Below are 17,374 nucleotides of genomic sequence, written 5' to 3' on the forward strand. Positions count from 1 at the left end.
ATCTGAATATATTTGCCATTCAATTCCGTTTGCCATTCAACGTCCCTGGATACGCAGGCGCGGGAGAAGTGTTAATTCGGTACTCAGTCGTCTGTCAATCACACCCGTGTGTGCTATAGAGACGCAGTTTCCACAACATCAGGCAGCGCAGAGCAGCGCAGTCTGAAACTAGAAACGCATCAGCAGCAACTGCCTATGAGACACGGAACAAACCATGAGGAAGCAGGTTACCTTCATGGAGGAGAGTAGAAACAGAGACCTTATCCAACATGGAAACAGTAGGTACATAGCAACAAGGTAAGTTTTGTCAAAACCTCTTGTTGTAACGCACGTCGTAGGCTATCAACCATGCAGCCGACACACTTTTTGATTTGTTTAAGCATGATGTATTGATCATTAAAGAAAGAGTAGGCCTAACCTGCATAGGTGTTGAGAGATTATCCATGTGCTTGATTGTAGGTCTGCGGGATCTCCACGCGCTTCTAGGATGCATTTGAACGGTATGCTTCGCTCCGGGGCCTTTTCGCTGACTTTCAGAGGGTTGAAACGGGTATTACGTTTCTGAGTTGAAACACGACACAGGTGAAATGAGAGCCCAAAGGAGACGAGATTCAAAGAGCTAAGATGGAAATTTACTCCTGAAATTCTCCTCAATAATAACGGTCTTCCATTTGCAATAACACATGTCCTGCCATATAATGTTTACAAGGATTGAAGAAAACCTCTAATCAAAATTCTCAAGCGACTAAGATGTGCTTTCTTAATGTGTTTTCACAGTTGATGAACACAATGATCAGAATACCAGGACTCGCAAAACTTTGGAATTTAAGCCCCGTCCACAACAAACTGCCGAAAACCAACACATGAAAACCATCCACATTCCAAAGTCAATGGTGATGGCTCCTTTCTTAAAGGTATTAACATACATTCATATGAAGTATATACTCACATAAACATATCCAAATATTTATTAATATATAGCACCTGATAGCTAAGCAGGTAAAGCAGGTAGGTGAACTTCTATGAACTCTGATCTTCAGTTCTTCCCATAGATTTTCAAATGGATTCAATTCTAGCAGCTTTATTTTCTTTCTCTGAAACCAATTGAGTTTCCTTGGCTGTGTTTGGGATCATTGTGTTGCTGAAATGTCCCCCTCGTTTCATCTTCATCAACCTGGTAGTTGGTGGCAGATTTTTTTTCAAGGATGTCTCTGTACATTTTTCTATTCGTCCTTTCTTCAATTATGTGAAGTTTGCCAGTACCAATGGTGTATAACGTTGCCTACTTAAAAGCCATACTTCAGTAATAGTACAGATACCTTACTGGAAAATTACTCAAGTAAAACTAAAAGCACCTTTTAGAATAGTACTCAAGTAAAAGTATTAAAGTATCTGATCTTTACTGTACTTAAGTATCAAAAGTACTTTTCTGATATTAAATGTACTTAAGTATTGAGAGTAAAAGTACAAGTAACTGCTGTTAATAAAAAAGCAAAGGGTCTGAAATTTGAGAATAATGGAGTTTATTCAGACTAAAATGAGCAAACACAATTTTAACACAATAGGCAAAACTCCACAAGGCCATAAACACTTCCGGTCCAACCTACCTCCAGGACCTCTTCACCGCTTATTTTACATCAAGGACACTTCGGTCCGGAAACTCAAACCTCCTTGCAGTTCCCCAAACAAAATCAACTAAAATGGGAGGTCGTGCCTTCTCCTCGCTGGGGCCACAACTCTGGAACAAGCTCCCTGAGAACATTATTTTATATTATTTATATTTATACATATATATTATCTATTATATTTTATATTATTCATTGGCACTTCTATTACTTTGTATAATTGTTGTTGACTGTCTATACTATGTTAAGCACCTTTAGACCTCTTTGCATGTTAAAGTGTGCTATACAAATAAAATCCATTATTTATCATTATTAAAACAGCACCGAAAGTAAAAACCATTGAAGTCATTACTTAAAACTAAAAAATGTCCTGTTCATCTTCAAAAGAAGTTGATTCTCAAAATTGTGAGAATTCAGTCTCGCTCTTCTTGGGCTGAAGACTAGGCCCGCGATGCTAAATAGCCTTTCACAGGCTGCTGAGGCAGGTAGAGGTGTGTTCAGCTTCACAGACAACTTGAGCACAGCTGGGAAGGATTTCAGCAAGTTCATGTGATCTGCTGAACAGGCCAAATATTCATCCAGTTGTTTGGTGCTGTCTTGGGCTTGAGACGACAGCAGAGCAGAGAAGAAGTCATCTTCATCCGATGAACTGGACCCGCTGGCATCACCTAGCTGCAGGGAGGGTTGTTCCATGTGCTGATTGATGTAGTCCATTCCTGAAAATATAGTGAGGGTGAAAAAAAACAATTTATTTGTGAATTTGCCAATATGACAAAGTCAAGATGAACAACCATACCCTTATTTTTCACTATCCCCATGCTGTCTTACCCATTTTGATTGTGGCATCATCCTTTGTCCAAGTTGTTCTTAATTTTGGCAGAAGAATTGCAGCTGCTATCATCTCCGGGTCTACTGACATGTGGCCAAACCGATTCTTTATTCCCACCTGTAGAGCATCCACTAAAGGCTTGCAGTATTTCAGTGGCAACTTGATTCTGTCAAGTTTGGCGTTCAGCAGGTTGACGGTTGGAAGTAGCCAACCCATCTGTGTATATGCCTCGGCTTGCAGGATGTTGGTTGCCTGGGCGACTGGGCCCATGACAGTGGCATACTCTACAAGGAATGCGAGTTCAGCTTGATTGAACCTGAAATGAAAAACAAAAAAAACAACACCACCGTTTTATATCACTTTATAACCATTTCATCAGATTCAACAAAAAGGTCCAATTACGACATAATAATAAAACATACATAATTCTTACTTACATCGGAACCTGTAGGTCTGTGCAGATGACTCTGATGGCCTCCTCTCCCTTGTCTTTGATTATCCTCAGAAGTCTTTCCACTGCTAAGAACAAGGAGTTCCACCTGGTAGCATTTGGGCGCAGCAGTTGGAGGAAACCAGCATCCTCGACAGTTTCGGCTGCAAGTGCGGATCCCCCACATTTATTCCAAAGTGCACTACACTTTCCAAATGTTGATCGGTGCACTTTTCTGTATACCTCACTGGAGGTTGCCTTCTGGGCATCAACCGTAGCTATAAGATTGAGTAGATGACAAGCACAGCGATGGTGCTTTGGAAGCTGGAACTCCAAGCCATCATCTTCCTTCAGAAGCGCAGAAACATCCACAAACTCCACTTCTTCACCCCCCTCTTCATCTTCTTCTGGTGTTACATCTGGTGAAGCATTGTTCTCTTCTTCACCAAAAACTTGGAATGCTTTAATGAAGTTTGAGCCGTTGTCAGTGGTTGTTCTCTGAATCTTGTGACGAATTTCAAACTCAGAATGTATGTCATTTAGAGCGTTTGCCAACACATCGAAGGTGTGCAAACCTCTCAGTTGCCTACAGGCTAGGGCTGCTGAGCATCTTTGGAGACTGTCAGGGTCAATCCAGTGGGCAGTTACACCGATGAAACTCCTCCTTCTGACAGACCAGCAGTCGGTGGTGGTGGCAATATGGTCAACCTTCCTCATGGCCTCAGTCACCGCTTTCTTCATCCCCATGGCAGCGTCATCGATCATGGAGCGCAGGGTCAGTCGTGTCATCATTTTCGCATTAGGCTGCAGTTCCTTCACAAAGTCTTGAAATGGTTCTTGTTCCACAAGACTGAATGGCTGGAGCCCTTGGACCACATACTTTACCACAGCTTTGTCTATGGACCTCTGAAACACCGTCAAGGTGTTCCCTATTGTCGTCTGCTTGCTGCTGGAGGGCGTCTCTGTACTCCTTTTTCTCTTCAACTTGGTTGACGTCAGCTCTCCATATTTTTTTAGGTGGTGTGCATGCTTTCTCTGAAACAGTGAGAGAAAGACATTTTGTAAGCATAACAACTTAAGCCCCACTTGATGCAGTAAAAACACATTCATGTGTTGAAAATGCGGCTTTTTTACGTTTTACAGTGAACAAATCGCCAGAATCCCGGAAATTATAGCAAATTGCGGACCCACGCAGTACTCCCGTCACTCCCGATTGTTTTTGCAAATTGACCAATAGTAGCGTGGCCCTCTTAGATGGCCGACCCACCGGAAAAAGGGGACAAACATACCTCGGTTTAGTGGCTAGCTAACAATACGTTAGCACACGTTAGCCAACTAGTGTATAGTATAGCTAAGATGACTAAAATCAACAAAATCTCACAACTGTCAAACTCAACACTTCCTCAGCTCAGTAACTCGCTAGCGATGTGTCTACTAGACTAATTGTCTCATTTGATTTACGATAGCTAGCGAACGTTAGCCTAACATACACCATGTACCCTATAGCTAAATAAGAAGATCAGAGTCCCCCCTCCCTCCAATCCTGTGGGAAAACTGCTGATATTTTAACAGATTTAATAACATTTAACAGAATCTTAATTTACCTCAATGTGTTTCCTCAGGTTAGATGGGGAGTTTTTGAATGCCAATATCTCTGCATCTTTAGGTAGGCATAAGAGGCACTTCATCCTGTAAGAAGTCGATGAATCATTCACTCCAACATATTTAAACATGTCCTTCAAATATGGCCACGGCTGTTGGTCTTCGTCGTTTGTTGAGGGAGTAGCTTTCATGTCTGCTTCCATCACGAATTCAGTTATCGTATGTAGTGATAGCATCACTAGCAGGCACCACTGGTTATCAAAATACCGCCACTTGTTTGACCGTAATCGAAACTCCTCCCTATAACGGCCCTCGTCCAATCATACTAACTGGCTAGATAGATGCCTCGCCAGAGGTGGAAGAATAAATAATCTTTATAGGTCATTAGCTAGCTTGAAATATTTTAAACAAATCTTACCGAACCTTACTAGTTTAAAATGTTGTGCTGGTGGTATTTATTTTGAGGTCGTGAAGTTTCTATTTTTTTTATTGAGACCTGTATGATTTTGCTTCGATTAGTGTTGTTTCCCCTTCGTTGTTGATCCACTGCATATTGCAGTCCATTTTGCCATGATCTGGTTGATGTCGCGAGATATTACTCCCAAAAAAAATCACTGACACTGACAGATATAGCCCTTGCCCTCGTCCTAGCCATGCTTTTGTGCGTTGTATGCAAAATGTACTCATAGCAATTCATGCAATTCATACAAGGGGGCTTTTGCGAACGGTGAAAAGCGCATTAACGTGCGCTGGGACAGCTGATTCGCCAAACAGGCTTGCAGTCTGTGTTCTACCAAAGTCCCCGACGTTAGTCTCATATCTCTCATGATTCTTTTTTTTTCTTCTTAAGATGAGTTGATTTTGTAACGAGTAACGAAGGTTTCAAGGGAAATGTAGCAGAGTAAAAGTATCGGTTTTCTTTGCAAAATGTAGCGAAATTAAAGTAAAGAGAAATATAACTAGTAAAGTAAAGTAGCCTACAAATATCCAAAAAAACTACTTAAGTACAGTAAGGAAGTATTTCTACTTCGTTACTATACAACACTATACCATATGCTGAAAAGCAGCCCACACCACGATGTTCCCACCTCTAAACTGTTGTTTTTAGTGTGATGTGCGGTGCCATTTGTCCTCCAAACATGGTGTGTATAATCATGGCATCCAAAGAGTTCATTTTGCTCTCTTCTGACCAGACTGTATTCTCCCAGTATTTCACAGGCTTGTCTCAATGTTGTGCAGCAACCTTTAAACAACCTTCAGCAGCAATAACGTCTTGCGTGGAGAGCGTGCATACAGGCCATGGCGGTTGAGTGCATTACTTTTTGTTTTCTTTGAAACAATTGTACTTTCTGAGGCTCTCCACAAGTGGTCCTTGGCTCTTGGACAACTGTTCTGATAATCATTTTCACTCCTCTGTCAGAATCTTGCGAGGAGGACCAGGTCGTGGCCAGTTTATGGTGAAATCATGTTCTTTCCACTTCCGGATTATGGCCCCAACAGTGCTAACAAGGAACATTCAGAAGTTTAGAAATACGTCCATAACTTTCAGCCTTCAGTATGTTTCGCAAACAAAAGGGGTTGCAAAGGTCTTGAGAGAGCTCTTTGCTTTTACCAATCATGAAATGTTTCTTGTGTGACATCCTTGGTATTGAGATTTTTTATAGGCCATCATTTGGGACTGACCAGTTGATATTAATTTGCACTGACAAGGTGCTGGATTACTTTCTAATTGCTGATAGATTTCAGCTGTTTTCTTGGCTTTCCATGCCGTTTTGCACCTCTCTTTCTTCATACTTTTTCCCTGTGTCATTTCACATTATCACATTATTACACATAACTTAATAACGGAATTATTTGTTTTGGTTTCTTTGTATGTATGGATAACTAGGGTTGTTACGAACATATTTTGAAAATGTCATGTCAATAGCACCTTTGGAATTATATTTACTGAGAAAAATGGTGACGTGTTCAATACTTATTTTAAATAGTGCATTGTTTCTAATGTACTGAGTATCTAAGTCTAACTGGAGACACAGGTGTTTAAATGTAGTGTTATATGTATAATGTTTCTATCCCTCCAGCACCCCAGTCTGACTCAGGGACAGAAGCGCTACCTGTACAGCATCGCTAGTGTGTACAGCACGGACCACATGCGCAGGCAGATGAGGCAGCACTACCTCAACATCCTCCGGAGCTGCACCGCAACAGGTGGAACAGAGTGGCCCAATGCTGTGGGTCTATGGGCCTTCTGCTTCCGGGCCCTACGCCCCCATGTTTTTAACTATGTTCTTAACTATGTCTTTTACTATGTTCTCACTGTAGCACTCTGAGATTCAGGTGAATGTAGAGTGTGCTATTAATTAAATTGATTATTAGTATTTTTTATTATCCTCCGCCTCTGCTCTGCATACTTCACACCTCTCTCTGCTTGGCATCACTGACTGAACTCAACGACTCCGTGAAATCTGAGTAGGATGAATTTTGCTTAATGCCGTGGGTCTCTGGGCCTGGGTCTTCTGCTTCTGTTTCCGGGCCCTACGCCTACACCCTCCAACCCTGCTCTGCATATGTCACACCTCTCCCTGCTTGGCATCACTGACTGAACTGTGGAAACAGTGCCACGCTTGGTTGGCTGAATATACCTAACTTATCTAATCGAGAGCGTTTTAATTTCACTGATTTCAGGCAGGTGTGCTTGGAACACACACAGCTAGCTAGAGGAGCAGAAAAAAAGGATTTTAGAACACCTGGCCTAGGGGAAGATTAAACAATCCCCTTTCAAAGTGTTAACCAGTGGTGTAGTAGTCCCTGGAGAAGTGGTTATACTCTTAATTTTTTTAAGCAGCCCATACAGCACAGGATAAACGGCCTGTTTTGAGAAGTGGGTACGCAATGCTGTCTGAAAAATAAGTGGGTATACTCCGTATACCTGCGTATACCCTGGACTACACCCCTGGTGTTAACACACTGACACTGATGTGTACTGGTTTCAGCTGCAGGTCACAGATCAGCGGGAAAACGCGGAGGCACAGAAGTGAAAGCCCACGTAAAAGGCCTCCCCACTTCCTATGCTGACAGCGGAAAGGGCCCGACATCTCTCTCTAGGACCAACACCCACCAAGAGATTAGCACAGCAAACTCTGGCAAACTAGTCCTGCCTCAAATTACCAGCCAGAACAGGTGAGCACACACACATATCCAGCCGTGACACAACAGGTCCTTGTTTCCAAATGTTGGAATATACTTTTGGATAATGTGGATAATGGCAACTTTTTTTCTTCTTCAGAAATTCGTCACATACACCAAACGTTAAAGGTCACAGAAAAATCCAAAAGTCCAGTAATATTCGGATGTCGCAGTGTGCATCATCCAAAGGTAATGTTATATGACATGCCATACTTTTAAATAAATAGTGTAACATTTGTGAAACCTTTTCAAATGGTAACATTTCCTAGGAACAAAGAGATGCACTCCTTACCAGCAGGAGGACCTGGAGGGAGATATGAGCTCCCTATCACTGGAGGAGGAGATGGCTATTGTACTGAACTGAGTAACACCTGTCAGATCAACTTCATCCTAAAACTCTTGAGCCCCTCCCTTGAGCAAAGTTAAAATAAAACCTCAGTCTTTGGACACTGTGATGTCTTGTCCTTTCTTAATTTAGATTGAATTAGAGTTTGTGATGAATGTGTACATTGTTTTGAATCACTGAAGAATGTTGACGTAGATTACATTTTTGTATAACAAAGGTGCTGTTATTCTGTAACACCAAAATGATCTCTTGTAAGTTAATGTTAAGTTCGGCTATTACACTGGAGACTGACAAGACTACATTAATATTGATCTTTGTTTAGAATATTTGTGATTTTAACTTATTTATAAAGTGGAACTATAACAACCAGCATAGCCAAGCTCGACATTATTAACTTTCAATCACTACATTTATTGTGGTTTGCAAATAATTTATATAAATAATATTGGTTGGTGGGGAACTAGCTAATTGGTGCTGAATTCTATTGAAAGTGATTGGATCAGATTAGCTCTCCCTATGATCAACACAGTTGATTGGAGACTATTTTTTAAGCACGCTCAGAAAATGAACCTTGGTCAATTTCAGATCCAGCATCTTTTCCAAGCCAGAAGAGGCCCGAAGTACTATGCGCACATAATCTTTTTCACCACAAGGTGGCCCACTTGCGTCGCCATTAAACAGCTTGTGGACTAACTTAGTGTCTTAATGCCAGTCTTGATTTATGTTCTAACTAACTTCAGCAGATCAATTTCTGATAATCTTCAGGTTACACCGCCTATTAGTGCATCTTAGTGTATAATACACTGTGTATTAACTCAGAAGAACTCAGAATGAAATGTTCCATTGAGGGAAATAATGTGAAGGGTAGGTGGCTCGCGATTGTTTTCAAACTAGCTAGCATAGCTCCATGTCTGAAGTAATTGTAGGTAACATTAGCTGATGTTTTTGACCATATTAGATAGTTACGAATATATACAGTTAACTGACTTAAGTATGTCTGTCTTTGTTGGACTGTGGCTTTTGCTAAACCTTTTGAAATATTTCTAGGAGCTTTTTTACGAAATGAGAATTAGTAACTGAGATGCTAACTTTACTAGCTAGCGGCACTGTTGGCCAGCCAATTCCTCAGGTGAATTTGGGCAACTCTTGTCATCCCGAAAATACATTAGTGCAGGGCTGCCCAATTTGGGGCCCGCGGGCCAAATGTGGCACGCGCTGGATTTATTTTGGCCCGCGCTCCGGTCAGAATTATAGTTAGAACGTCATTCGTTAGACAGCATTTTAACCCATTTTTAACAGGGTCTCTGTTTCAACGTCATATTTAACTAAGACTGGTTGCAGTTCACTGCTTGGCCACAGTTTTAACATTGTTTCAGATGGGTCAAGGGGGGCGCTATTGACCTTTTGTCAATACAGATCCATATCTATGGTTATCTTGTTGCTATGCTAGCTAACTAGCTAGCTTTTACCTTAACCTTAAACGATTTAAATGGAAGAGCTCCGTTTGCATGAAATGATAGCTAGTTATCTAGCTGATGTTATAGTCTTCTCAACTTACATGTAGGCCTATAATGGGAAAAGGTAGAACAAGTTCATATTCATGAGTTCAAATTCACACATGTCAACACGAGTTTAGCAACTGCCAACTGTAAGTACCTTACTTATGTTTGTGTAAAGAATGTTGATATGAAATATGAAATCAACCAGTAGTCAATGTGCAAGCTCTCTCTCTCTCTCTCTATCTGAGTTGGGGCAGTCTGTCCTTCAGTTGAGGTCAAGGCATGACGCTCTCTTGCTACAAGTTTCACCTGCTCGTGTTAGCTTAACAAATGTTTGTGGAGGTAGCCTTTGGAGTCAAGTGCTGTCACGGCGCTTGTTTCCACGGCACAGCTTACACGTAACTGTTATATCTTTCTCTTTTGACGGATACAAATAGAAAATAATGGGAGTATTTCCATCGAAACATCAGCAGTCACTCTTGTTGCCTGCAATCATGTTTATTAGCCTTTAACTTGCTGTTAGTTGATTGGCCATTATAGAAGTCCCCTACCTATCTTCCCTGTGTATACTAATAAATTACATAAAATTAGTATGATATGTTAATAAATGTTTCTTTTTTTACCTGAAGCAAATGTTATCTTTCCCCATTATTTTCGGCTTGGAGTATACCAGAATGCTTAATTTACATGTTAAAATAACAAAAAAATCTGGGGGGGATACCCCCAGACCCCCCTACAGGCAGGGCTTGGTTTGTCACCTTTTTTTAGCCCTTCTGAGTTTGCAGGTATGTACATTAAAGGTAATGTTAATTGGGTACACATTTGCAATACATTTCAATATAATGGGACATGACCTAACATGAAACTCTGGTTTTGGCCCGCGGCCCTCCACTCCGATTAATATTTGGCCCCTGACAAGAAAGAATTTGGGCACCCCTGCATTAGTGGATCAGAGTTTACAAGTGTGGTAAGGATTTGAAAACAATATACTCATGACTAAAGTTTGACAGAAGAAAATGACAGTTTTGAGAGCATCAACAAGATGGACGCCAGTGTTGTAACTTCGTGACATTAGGCTATTCATAACAGGCTATCAGTGAACATTTACTTGTCTCCCAGCTGAATTTGTAATGTGCCATCCAGCGGTATGAAATGACAAAACCTTGTTCACTATACCGAGATGATGGGTTGAGCAAAGTAAATTTAGCCAGAGAAATGCATTTTCAGTAGTGCAAAATGGTAGATGATTTAGACGCATATAATATGACATTCCAACTCATGTTTTGCAAAGCGTTTGGAAAGGCGATTCACGCCCTTGCTCGGATAGGAGAGGATCTGTGGTTGGACCCTGTGGAGAAAGGGGTATGCTATGTTCTTCATTATAGCCCTCTGTTTTCTTAACCCTATCTTGGATTTGATTAGGAATGTTTTTCACAGATTCAGAATAAAAACGACTTATTGATGACCTCTGAGTAAATACCTTATTGTTCATCTGTAATCCTTATGAAACTGTGTTTATTCTATCTGACATGTCTTTAGAGAATAAAAATGACAGCCACATTTCTGAGTTTTTTTTTTTTTTTTTTTTTTTTACAGTAGGTGCACATGCCATTGACCTGTAGTGTAAGCGATGGAGGTAGCTGCCTCTGTCCTCACTCACGCACACTCACGCGCTCTCTCCCTCTCTTTTTTACTCTCCCTCTCTTTCTCTCTCTCTATCTCTCCCTCTTCCTCTCTCTCTTTCTTTCTCCCTCTCTCTCTCACTCTCTCTCTCTCTATCTCTCTATGTGAAGCTGGCGCTCCGGGCGGTAAACTCTGCCCACTCAGCGTACGCCTGCTTCCTCTTCTCGCCCCTCTTCTTCCAGCACTACTCCCCCCGCCTCAGCACCCAGACCCTGGGCACGCCCGTCAAATGCCAACTAGCCATAAAGGTAGTCAACCAGCACGTCTCACCGCACACACACACACACACACACACACACACACACACACACACACACACACACACTTATACTGACTTATGAAAAACTTCGTTCACTAGTTAACGTCCTAACAGGCCAAGCAGAAAGTTCCTTGAATAACTACTCTCCCAGGTGTTATAATATGAGCTTGTACTGACGTAGAGGGAAGAATGAGCCAATCAGGACTTGACTGTGTAGGCTCGTGTAGGCTAGCTCATTTGCTGCATAAAAGAGTCATGTCAGCTAAACAATTGACATGTTGGTTTAGGTGTAGGCTGTCTGGAGGTGTCATTGACTGATGCAACACCATGTTTCCATTTCCACAGATAACACAGCAGCATTACGGAATCCTGCACTATGCGAATGTCTTGCACAGATTACACAGCAGCATTACTGAATCCTCCACTATGCAAATGTCTTGCACCTATTGCACAGTAGCCTTACTGAATCCTGCACTATGTGGATGTCCTACTGGCCTTAGTCTTGCGTGTGAGGGTATAGGCTACGAGACCTGATGTAGCCTAGTTTCTAACCAAATATTTCTTAACATTTACTCTTGTGATGTTTTAGTCGGTTCTACCACTGTTCCGCTGCCTGGCCACCATAGAACGCAACGTGGACCGCTGTGAGATATCCATCAGTACTGAGGAGAACCGGGTCGTATTCCAGTTCTACTGCAGACATGGTGAGCCGAGAGAACAGTACATCTGAATAAAATAAAAAGTATGGTCTCTGTTCCACCACTAGGTGGCAGTGTATGTCATGTAATATCATCAGGTAAAAGATAGAGGGGCTCTTTATTAAACCATATTTCCATATTTACCAACCATGATCTCTGTTTATAATTGTTAATTTGCTCATTTGTGTGTCACTTCTAAATCATGTTGCATTAATTTGTTGGCCAAATGACAGACTAACTAACTAAAATAATTTATGTTTACTAATATAGCTAACAGATAATAAACAGTTTGTACCTAATGTGTGTAAGTGATCACAAGCATTTTTAAGTGTTCGTGGCATACAGCTTCTGTGTTGAAACAGTGTTTTGTTTGGGATTATTAGCTTTTGACAGTGCGGTCAGCTAGGGTACAGTGATGAGGGAGAAGAGGAGCTCCTGTGTGTGTGTGTGTGTGTGTGTGTGTGTGTGTGTGCTTTTGACTGTAGGGTCAGCTAGGGTACAGTGGTGAGGGAGACAGAGAGTGATTGCTTTCTGTGCTCATGTTCCAGGGATCATTAAAACACACAACCTGAGCTTCCAGGAATCAGAGGCCATGCAGGCTGTCTTCCCCACCAACCTCTGCCCCAACGTGCTCAAGGCCCAGGCCAAGTAAGGACGACACTCACCCAGTTAACACTGCCAGTTAACTCTCACCCAAGTTAACACTGTCAGTTAACTCCCACCCAAGTTAACACTGTCAGTTAACTCTCACCCCTGTTAACACTGTCAGTTACCTCTCACCCCTGTTTACACTGTCAGTTACCTCTCACCCCTGTTAACACTGTTAGTTAACTCCCACCCCAATTTACACTGTCAGTTAACACTCACTGAGTTAACACTGTCAGTTAACTCTCACCCTAGTTAACACTCACCCCAGTTAACACTGTCAGTTAACTCTCACCCTAGTTAACACTCACCCCAGTTAACATTGTTAGTTAACTCTCACCCCAGTTAACACTGTCAAACAGACACACCTTATATTGAGTCAGGGGTATACATGAGGGGTTGCCCTCAACATGCCAATTTTAAGGATAGAAAGATAGATCGATAGATAGATACATACATACATAGAAACATACACATGCATAGATACATACAAACATACATACATACTTACATACTTACCTACTTACTTTATTGATCCCGAAAGGAATTTCAAATAATTTGGGAGAAATTTAGGATAGATGAGGAGAAATGCAAAGTCGTGTGTTCCTGACCAGCATATTGAAACTTTTAAATCCTCATCGATCATAAGGTTTGCCTGACAGGCTTGGGCAGTGGGATAATCCTCTGATGTGTTCACGCCAAGTGAAAGTAAAAGTGAAATGAATGCTGCGTGTGTGACAGGCTGCTGGGGGACATCGCGAGGCACTTCCCCACCTCTCAGGAGGAGATCACGTTGGCCATCTCGCCCGTCAGGGTCACCCTGAAGAACTACTACGAGGAAGAGAGCGGTGAGAAGAGTTGTAATACCACACACATGCACTGACACAGAGAGGAGGTGTGAACACACAATGGTGTACGGCAGCACTGCTCACCTCTATTGGACTGTCCCAGAGGGCTAGGGGCTGAGGGCTAACCCAGTGTGCTAGGGGCTGAGGGCTAACCCAGAGTGCTCGGATATCACTCTGCTGATGGGCAACTCTGCTGGCTTTGCATGCGTAGGACTGAGTTTGACAATGCAAACACCAATGCAAACATACAAGCACATTCAGCTCTCACCTCAGTGTTTTGGTGTGTGTGTGTGTGTGTGTGTGTGTGTGTGTGGGTGTGTGTGTGCAGATCGGGCCATGTACACAGAGATGAGCCTTCACCCAGATGAATTTGACTATTTCCAGGTCGGAATAGACTCTCACATCACATTCTGCCTGAAGGAACTTAGGGTATGTATGTCTACCTGTTGGTCTCTGCATTGTCTGCATGTGTGTGTGTGTGTGTGTGTGTGTGTGTGTGTGTGTGTGTGTGTGTGTGTGTGTGTGTGTGTGTGTGTGTGTGTGTGTGTGTGTGTGCGGATGTAGACTTATTCTGCCCAAAGCACCTGCAGCTTTGGCTTTGTCAGTGTATGTGAGTGGATTCAGTGTGTGTGTGTGTTTGGGTGTGTATAAGAGAAATCACTTTCTGTCTGAAGTACTCCAGAGTAAGCAGCTGTAGGGGACAGCATGGACCCTGCTGAGTACTGAATGTGTGTGTGTGTGTGTGTTTGTGTGTGTGTGTGTGTGTGTGTGTGTGTGTGTGTGTGTGTGTGTGTGTGTGTGTGTGTGTGTGTGTGTGTATGTTTGGTGTGTGTGTGTGTGTGTATTTGTGTGTGAGCATTAGTTTTTGTACTCACAGTTGTGTGTGCAGTGTGTAAGTGTGTGAGTCTGTGTCATTATCTGTGTGTGTGGGTGTCCATCTTGTGTTTTATGGCAGGCTTATTTCTAGCCCAGTCCAGTTCAGTGTGTACCTATCATTTTCCCCTGCTCCCCTGCCGCTGTACTCAGCCTCAGGAGGACATAATGCCTCACTCAGGCCAGACACACAACACACACACACACACACACACACACACACACACACACACACACACACACACACACACACACACACACACACACACACACACACACACACACACACACACACACACACACACACACAGTAGGCCAGACCTACTTCCCCCCGACAGGATGCTCAGACAGGCCTTTTACAGGGACCTAGCCGGCTAGTGGGATAAGCCCTACGCCCTCACTTGACATACAGTCGAGTGGAGCGCACACACACACACACACACACACACACACACACACACACACACACACACACACTCCAGTTATTGGCATACAAGGTGTTGAGTTTTCAAAGCCAAAAGGGAGGATACTGAAAGGTGGGGGATTTGGCAGTACAGCTGGTTGGTCGTTTAATATCAGAATGCCTGTGCCATCCTGTGCAGTCTGGAAAAGTACAGAGGACAGATATTACATTATTCTACAGCATTATTACATTATTATACAACATTATTACATTATAACATAATTCTACAGCGTTATTACATTATTATAGGGCATTATTACATTATTATAGGGCATTATTACATTATTATACAGTATTGCAAAAGAGCCCAGGTAACCGTAGTTAAGTAAGTAATACAGACCCATATTTGCATCTTGGAATAAAAACAATGATATTGATTAGTGCAGTGTAAAGTCAGAACAGCCAACATCTGTCAGTACCACCGCAGGTGCTGCATCATTTGTGTGACAGCAGCAATGACAACTAGGGATGGGAACCGAGAACCGGGTCTTGTTTAGAACCGGTTCCCAATGAGCCGAATCTTTGGAATCGTTAGCCAAATTCATAACCGGGTCTGTTAACGGGTCTCTGTGCCGTTTGCGCATGCGCAAACTCTTATAATAAAGTCAGAACGCAGCAGAAATGGCAACTCGACAGAAGCGATCTAAAGTGTGGCTTTATTTCACCCGAACGGATGCGAACATGGTCACTTGTAACCTCTGTAAAAAATGTATTTCCTCAAAGGGAGGAAGTACATCTACCATGAATAAGCACTTGAGCACACATGGTATAAAATTACAAGAATGTCATGTTTTCGATGCCAGCAGCAGCTCAACTAACGTCGGCGCTTCATCCCTTACTTGCCAAGGTAAACTCCTCAAAATGTTTTATCATAAGTCATAACGGTGTTACTCGTGTGTTATCAGCAAACGTTTGCGTTTTCGTGTTAACCATAACTAAACTTAGCATTGAATTGCTTAACAGAATGGGCGATGTTGGACATTGTCATATATTATATATAACTTACATAACTAGGCTAGCTTAACGGTATAATCTTCTATTTTCAACCGTTGGCTAGAGGCAGGGGCAGTGCTTGCCTCCCCTCTGCTGGTCCTAGGGTAGGGTAAGGCTGTACAAAAGACTCCGTTAATAAGCAAGCAACGCGTGCAGCTCCCTCAGTTTGACAGTTCGATATGGATACGTTTCTCGTAGCCAATTCAGTGGCAGCAATAGCTAAGTGTTAAATATACTGAGTGCCTAGTTTGTACATGATACAAGTAATTATGTTTCAGTACGTTATTGTGTTTGTAGTGGACTCTACATTGCTATTAGAAGCGTTTAGCATAATAGTTCGCTATTAGCAATACAACCAAGCAACCTACAAGAAAATATACAGTCCTTTACCTCAATAACAAGGGCTGTATGTCAGATCAGAAAATTCAGCGATTTTGTTAGTGCTATTTTTTTCATTGTGCAAACCAGCGTTCGCTCTATAAATAATCTCCATTTCCATCCAATTAAGCTGATGATGACGTTCTAAATCAGACGGGCTCAGAGGCTGCTAGTCTGTCATCGTTACAGGCTGCAGTTAGTACGTCTTCTGTAAGGAAGGAGCATTGTTATCTGTATGAACGTTTATATTAAACAGAACACATTTTATTTAAGTTATGTAAGTTTTATTTAAATGTGTATGTAAACATTCTAGAAATTTATATAAAAGAACATTAATGTAAAAAACCCGTTTGTGCTCTTTTTTCGCCCCTTACCAAATTATAAGAATCGATAAGAGAATCGATAAGGAATCGGTTCGATAAGCAGGAATCGATAAGGAACCGGAATCGTTAAAATCTTATCGGTTCTCATCCCTAATGACAACACACACACACACACACACACGCAGGCACACACACGTACACACACAGCAGCAATGACAAGAAGTCTGTGGTATAAAAGACACACACACACGTGCACACACACACACATGTACACACACACAACAGTATTGACAAGAAGTCTGTGGTTTAAAAGAGACACAACCAGAGTACGAAAGAAACACCCATAAGTGAATTATATGTACCCCCTTACACACACACACACACACACACACACACATACACACACATACACTCATAAATAAATTATATTAACTATTTTGGCTGAACACACTGAAGGTGATGTGGACTAGTTCAGTATGTACCCAGTTCCACACACACACACACACACACACACACACACACACACACACACACACACACACACACACACACACACACACACACTGCAGTGAATATGTAGCTGTGGAAGTGTCACTGTATGTGACCGCTTTGACTACACCCCTAGACCCATGCGCACTCACTCACTCACTCACTCACTCACTCACTCACTCACTCACTCACTCACTCACATGCA

The 17,374-nt window shown here is 42.1% G+C and overlaps 2 protein-coding genes across 2 annotated transcripts in view; both read left to right on the top strand.

Moving 5' to 3' along the window:
• Positions 1–214: 214 nt before the first annotated feature.
• Positions 215–8,036, top strand: fam216a (family with sequence similarity 216 member A; the record flags this gene model as incomplete). Its single annotated transcript, XM_080852942.1, has 7 exons — positions 215–297; positions 460–500; positions 778–914; positions 6,568–6,694; positions 7,480–7,666; positions 7,773–7,861; positions 7,942–8,036. The coding sequence occupies 7 exons, from the start codon at positions 215–217 to the stop codon at positions 8,034–8,036; spliced, it is 759 nt and encodes a 252-aa protein (XP_080709068.1).
• An 812-nt stretch (positions 8,037–8,848) lies between these two features.
• The window catches only part of rad9b (RAD9 checkpoint clamp component B), a gene marked incomplete at both ends in the record, with an annotated part of 14,695 nt that continues 6,169 nt past the window's right edge, over positions 8,849–17,374 (top strand). Inside the window, 7 exons of the mRNA XM_080852566.1 lie at positions 8,849–8,882; positions 10,809–10,879; positions 11,311–11,448; positions 12,049–12,163; positions 12,706–12,805; positions 13,544–13,650; positions 13,979–14,079. Of these exons, the coding sequence (XP_080708692.1) occupies positions 8,849–8,882; positions 10,809–10,879; positions 11,311–11,448; positions 12,049–12,163; positions 12,706–12,805; positions 13,544–13,650; positions 13,979–14,079 (666 nt within the window). The remainder of the gene's footprint in view (positions 8,883–10,808; positions 10,880–11,310; positions 11,449–12,048; positions 12,164–12,705; positions 12,806–13,543; positions 13,651–13,978; positions 14,080–17,374) is intronic.

Source organism: Sprattus sprattus (genome assembly GCF_963457725.1).
Source record: "Sprattus sprattus genome assembly, chromosome: 15".
NCBI lineage: Eukaryota > Metazoa > Chordata > Actinopteri > Clupeiformes > Clupeidae > Sprattus > Sprattus sprattus.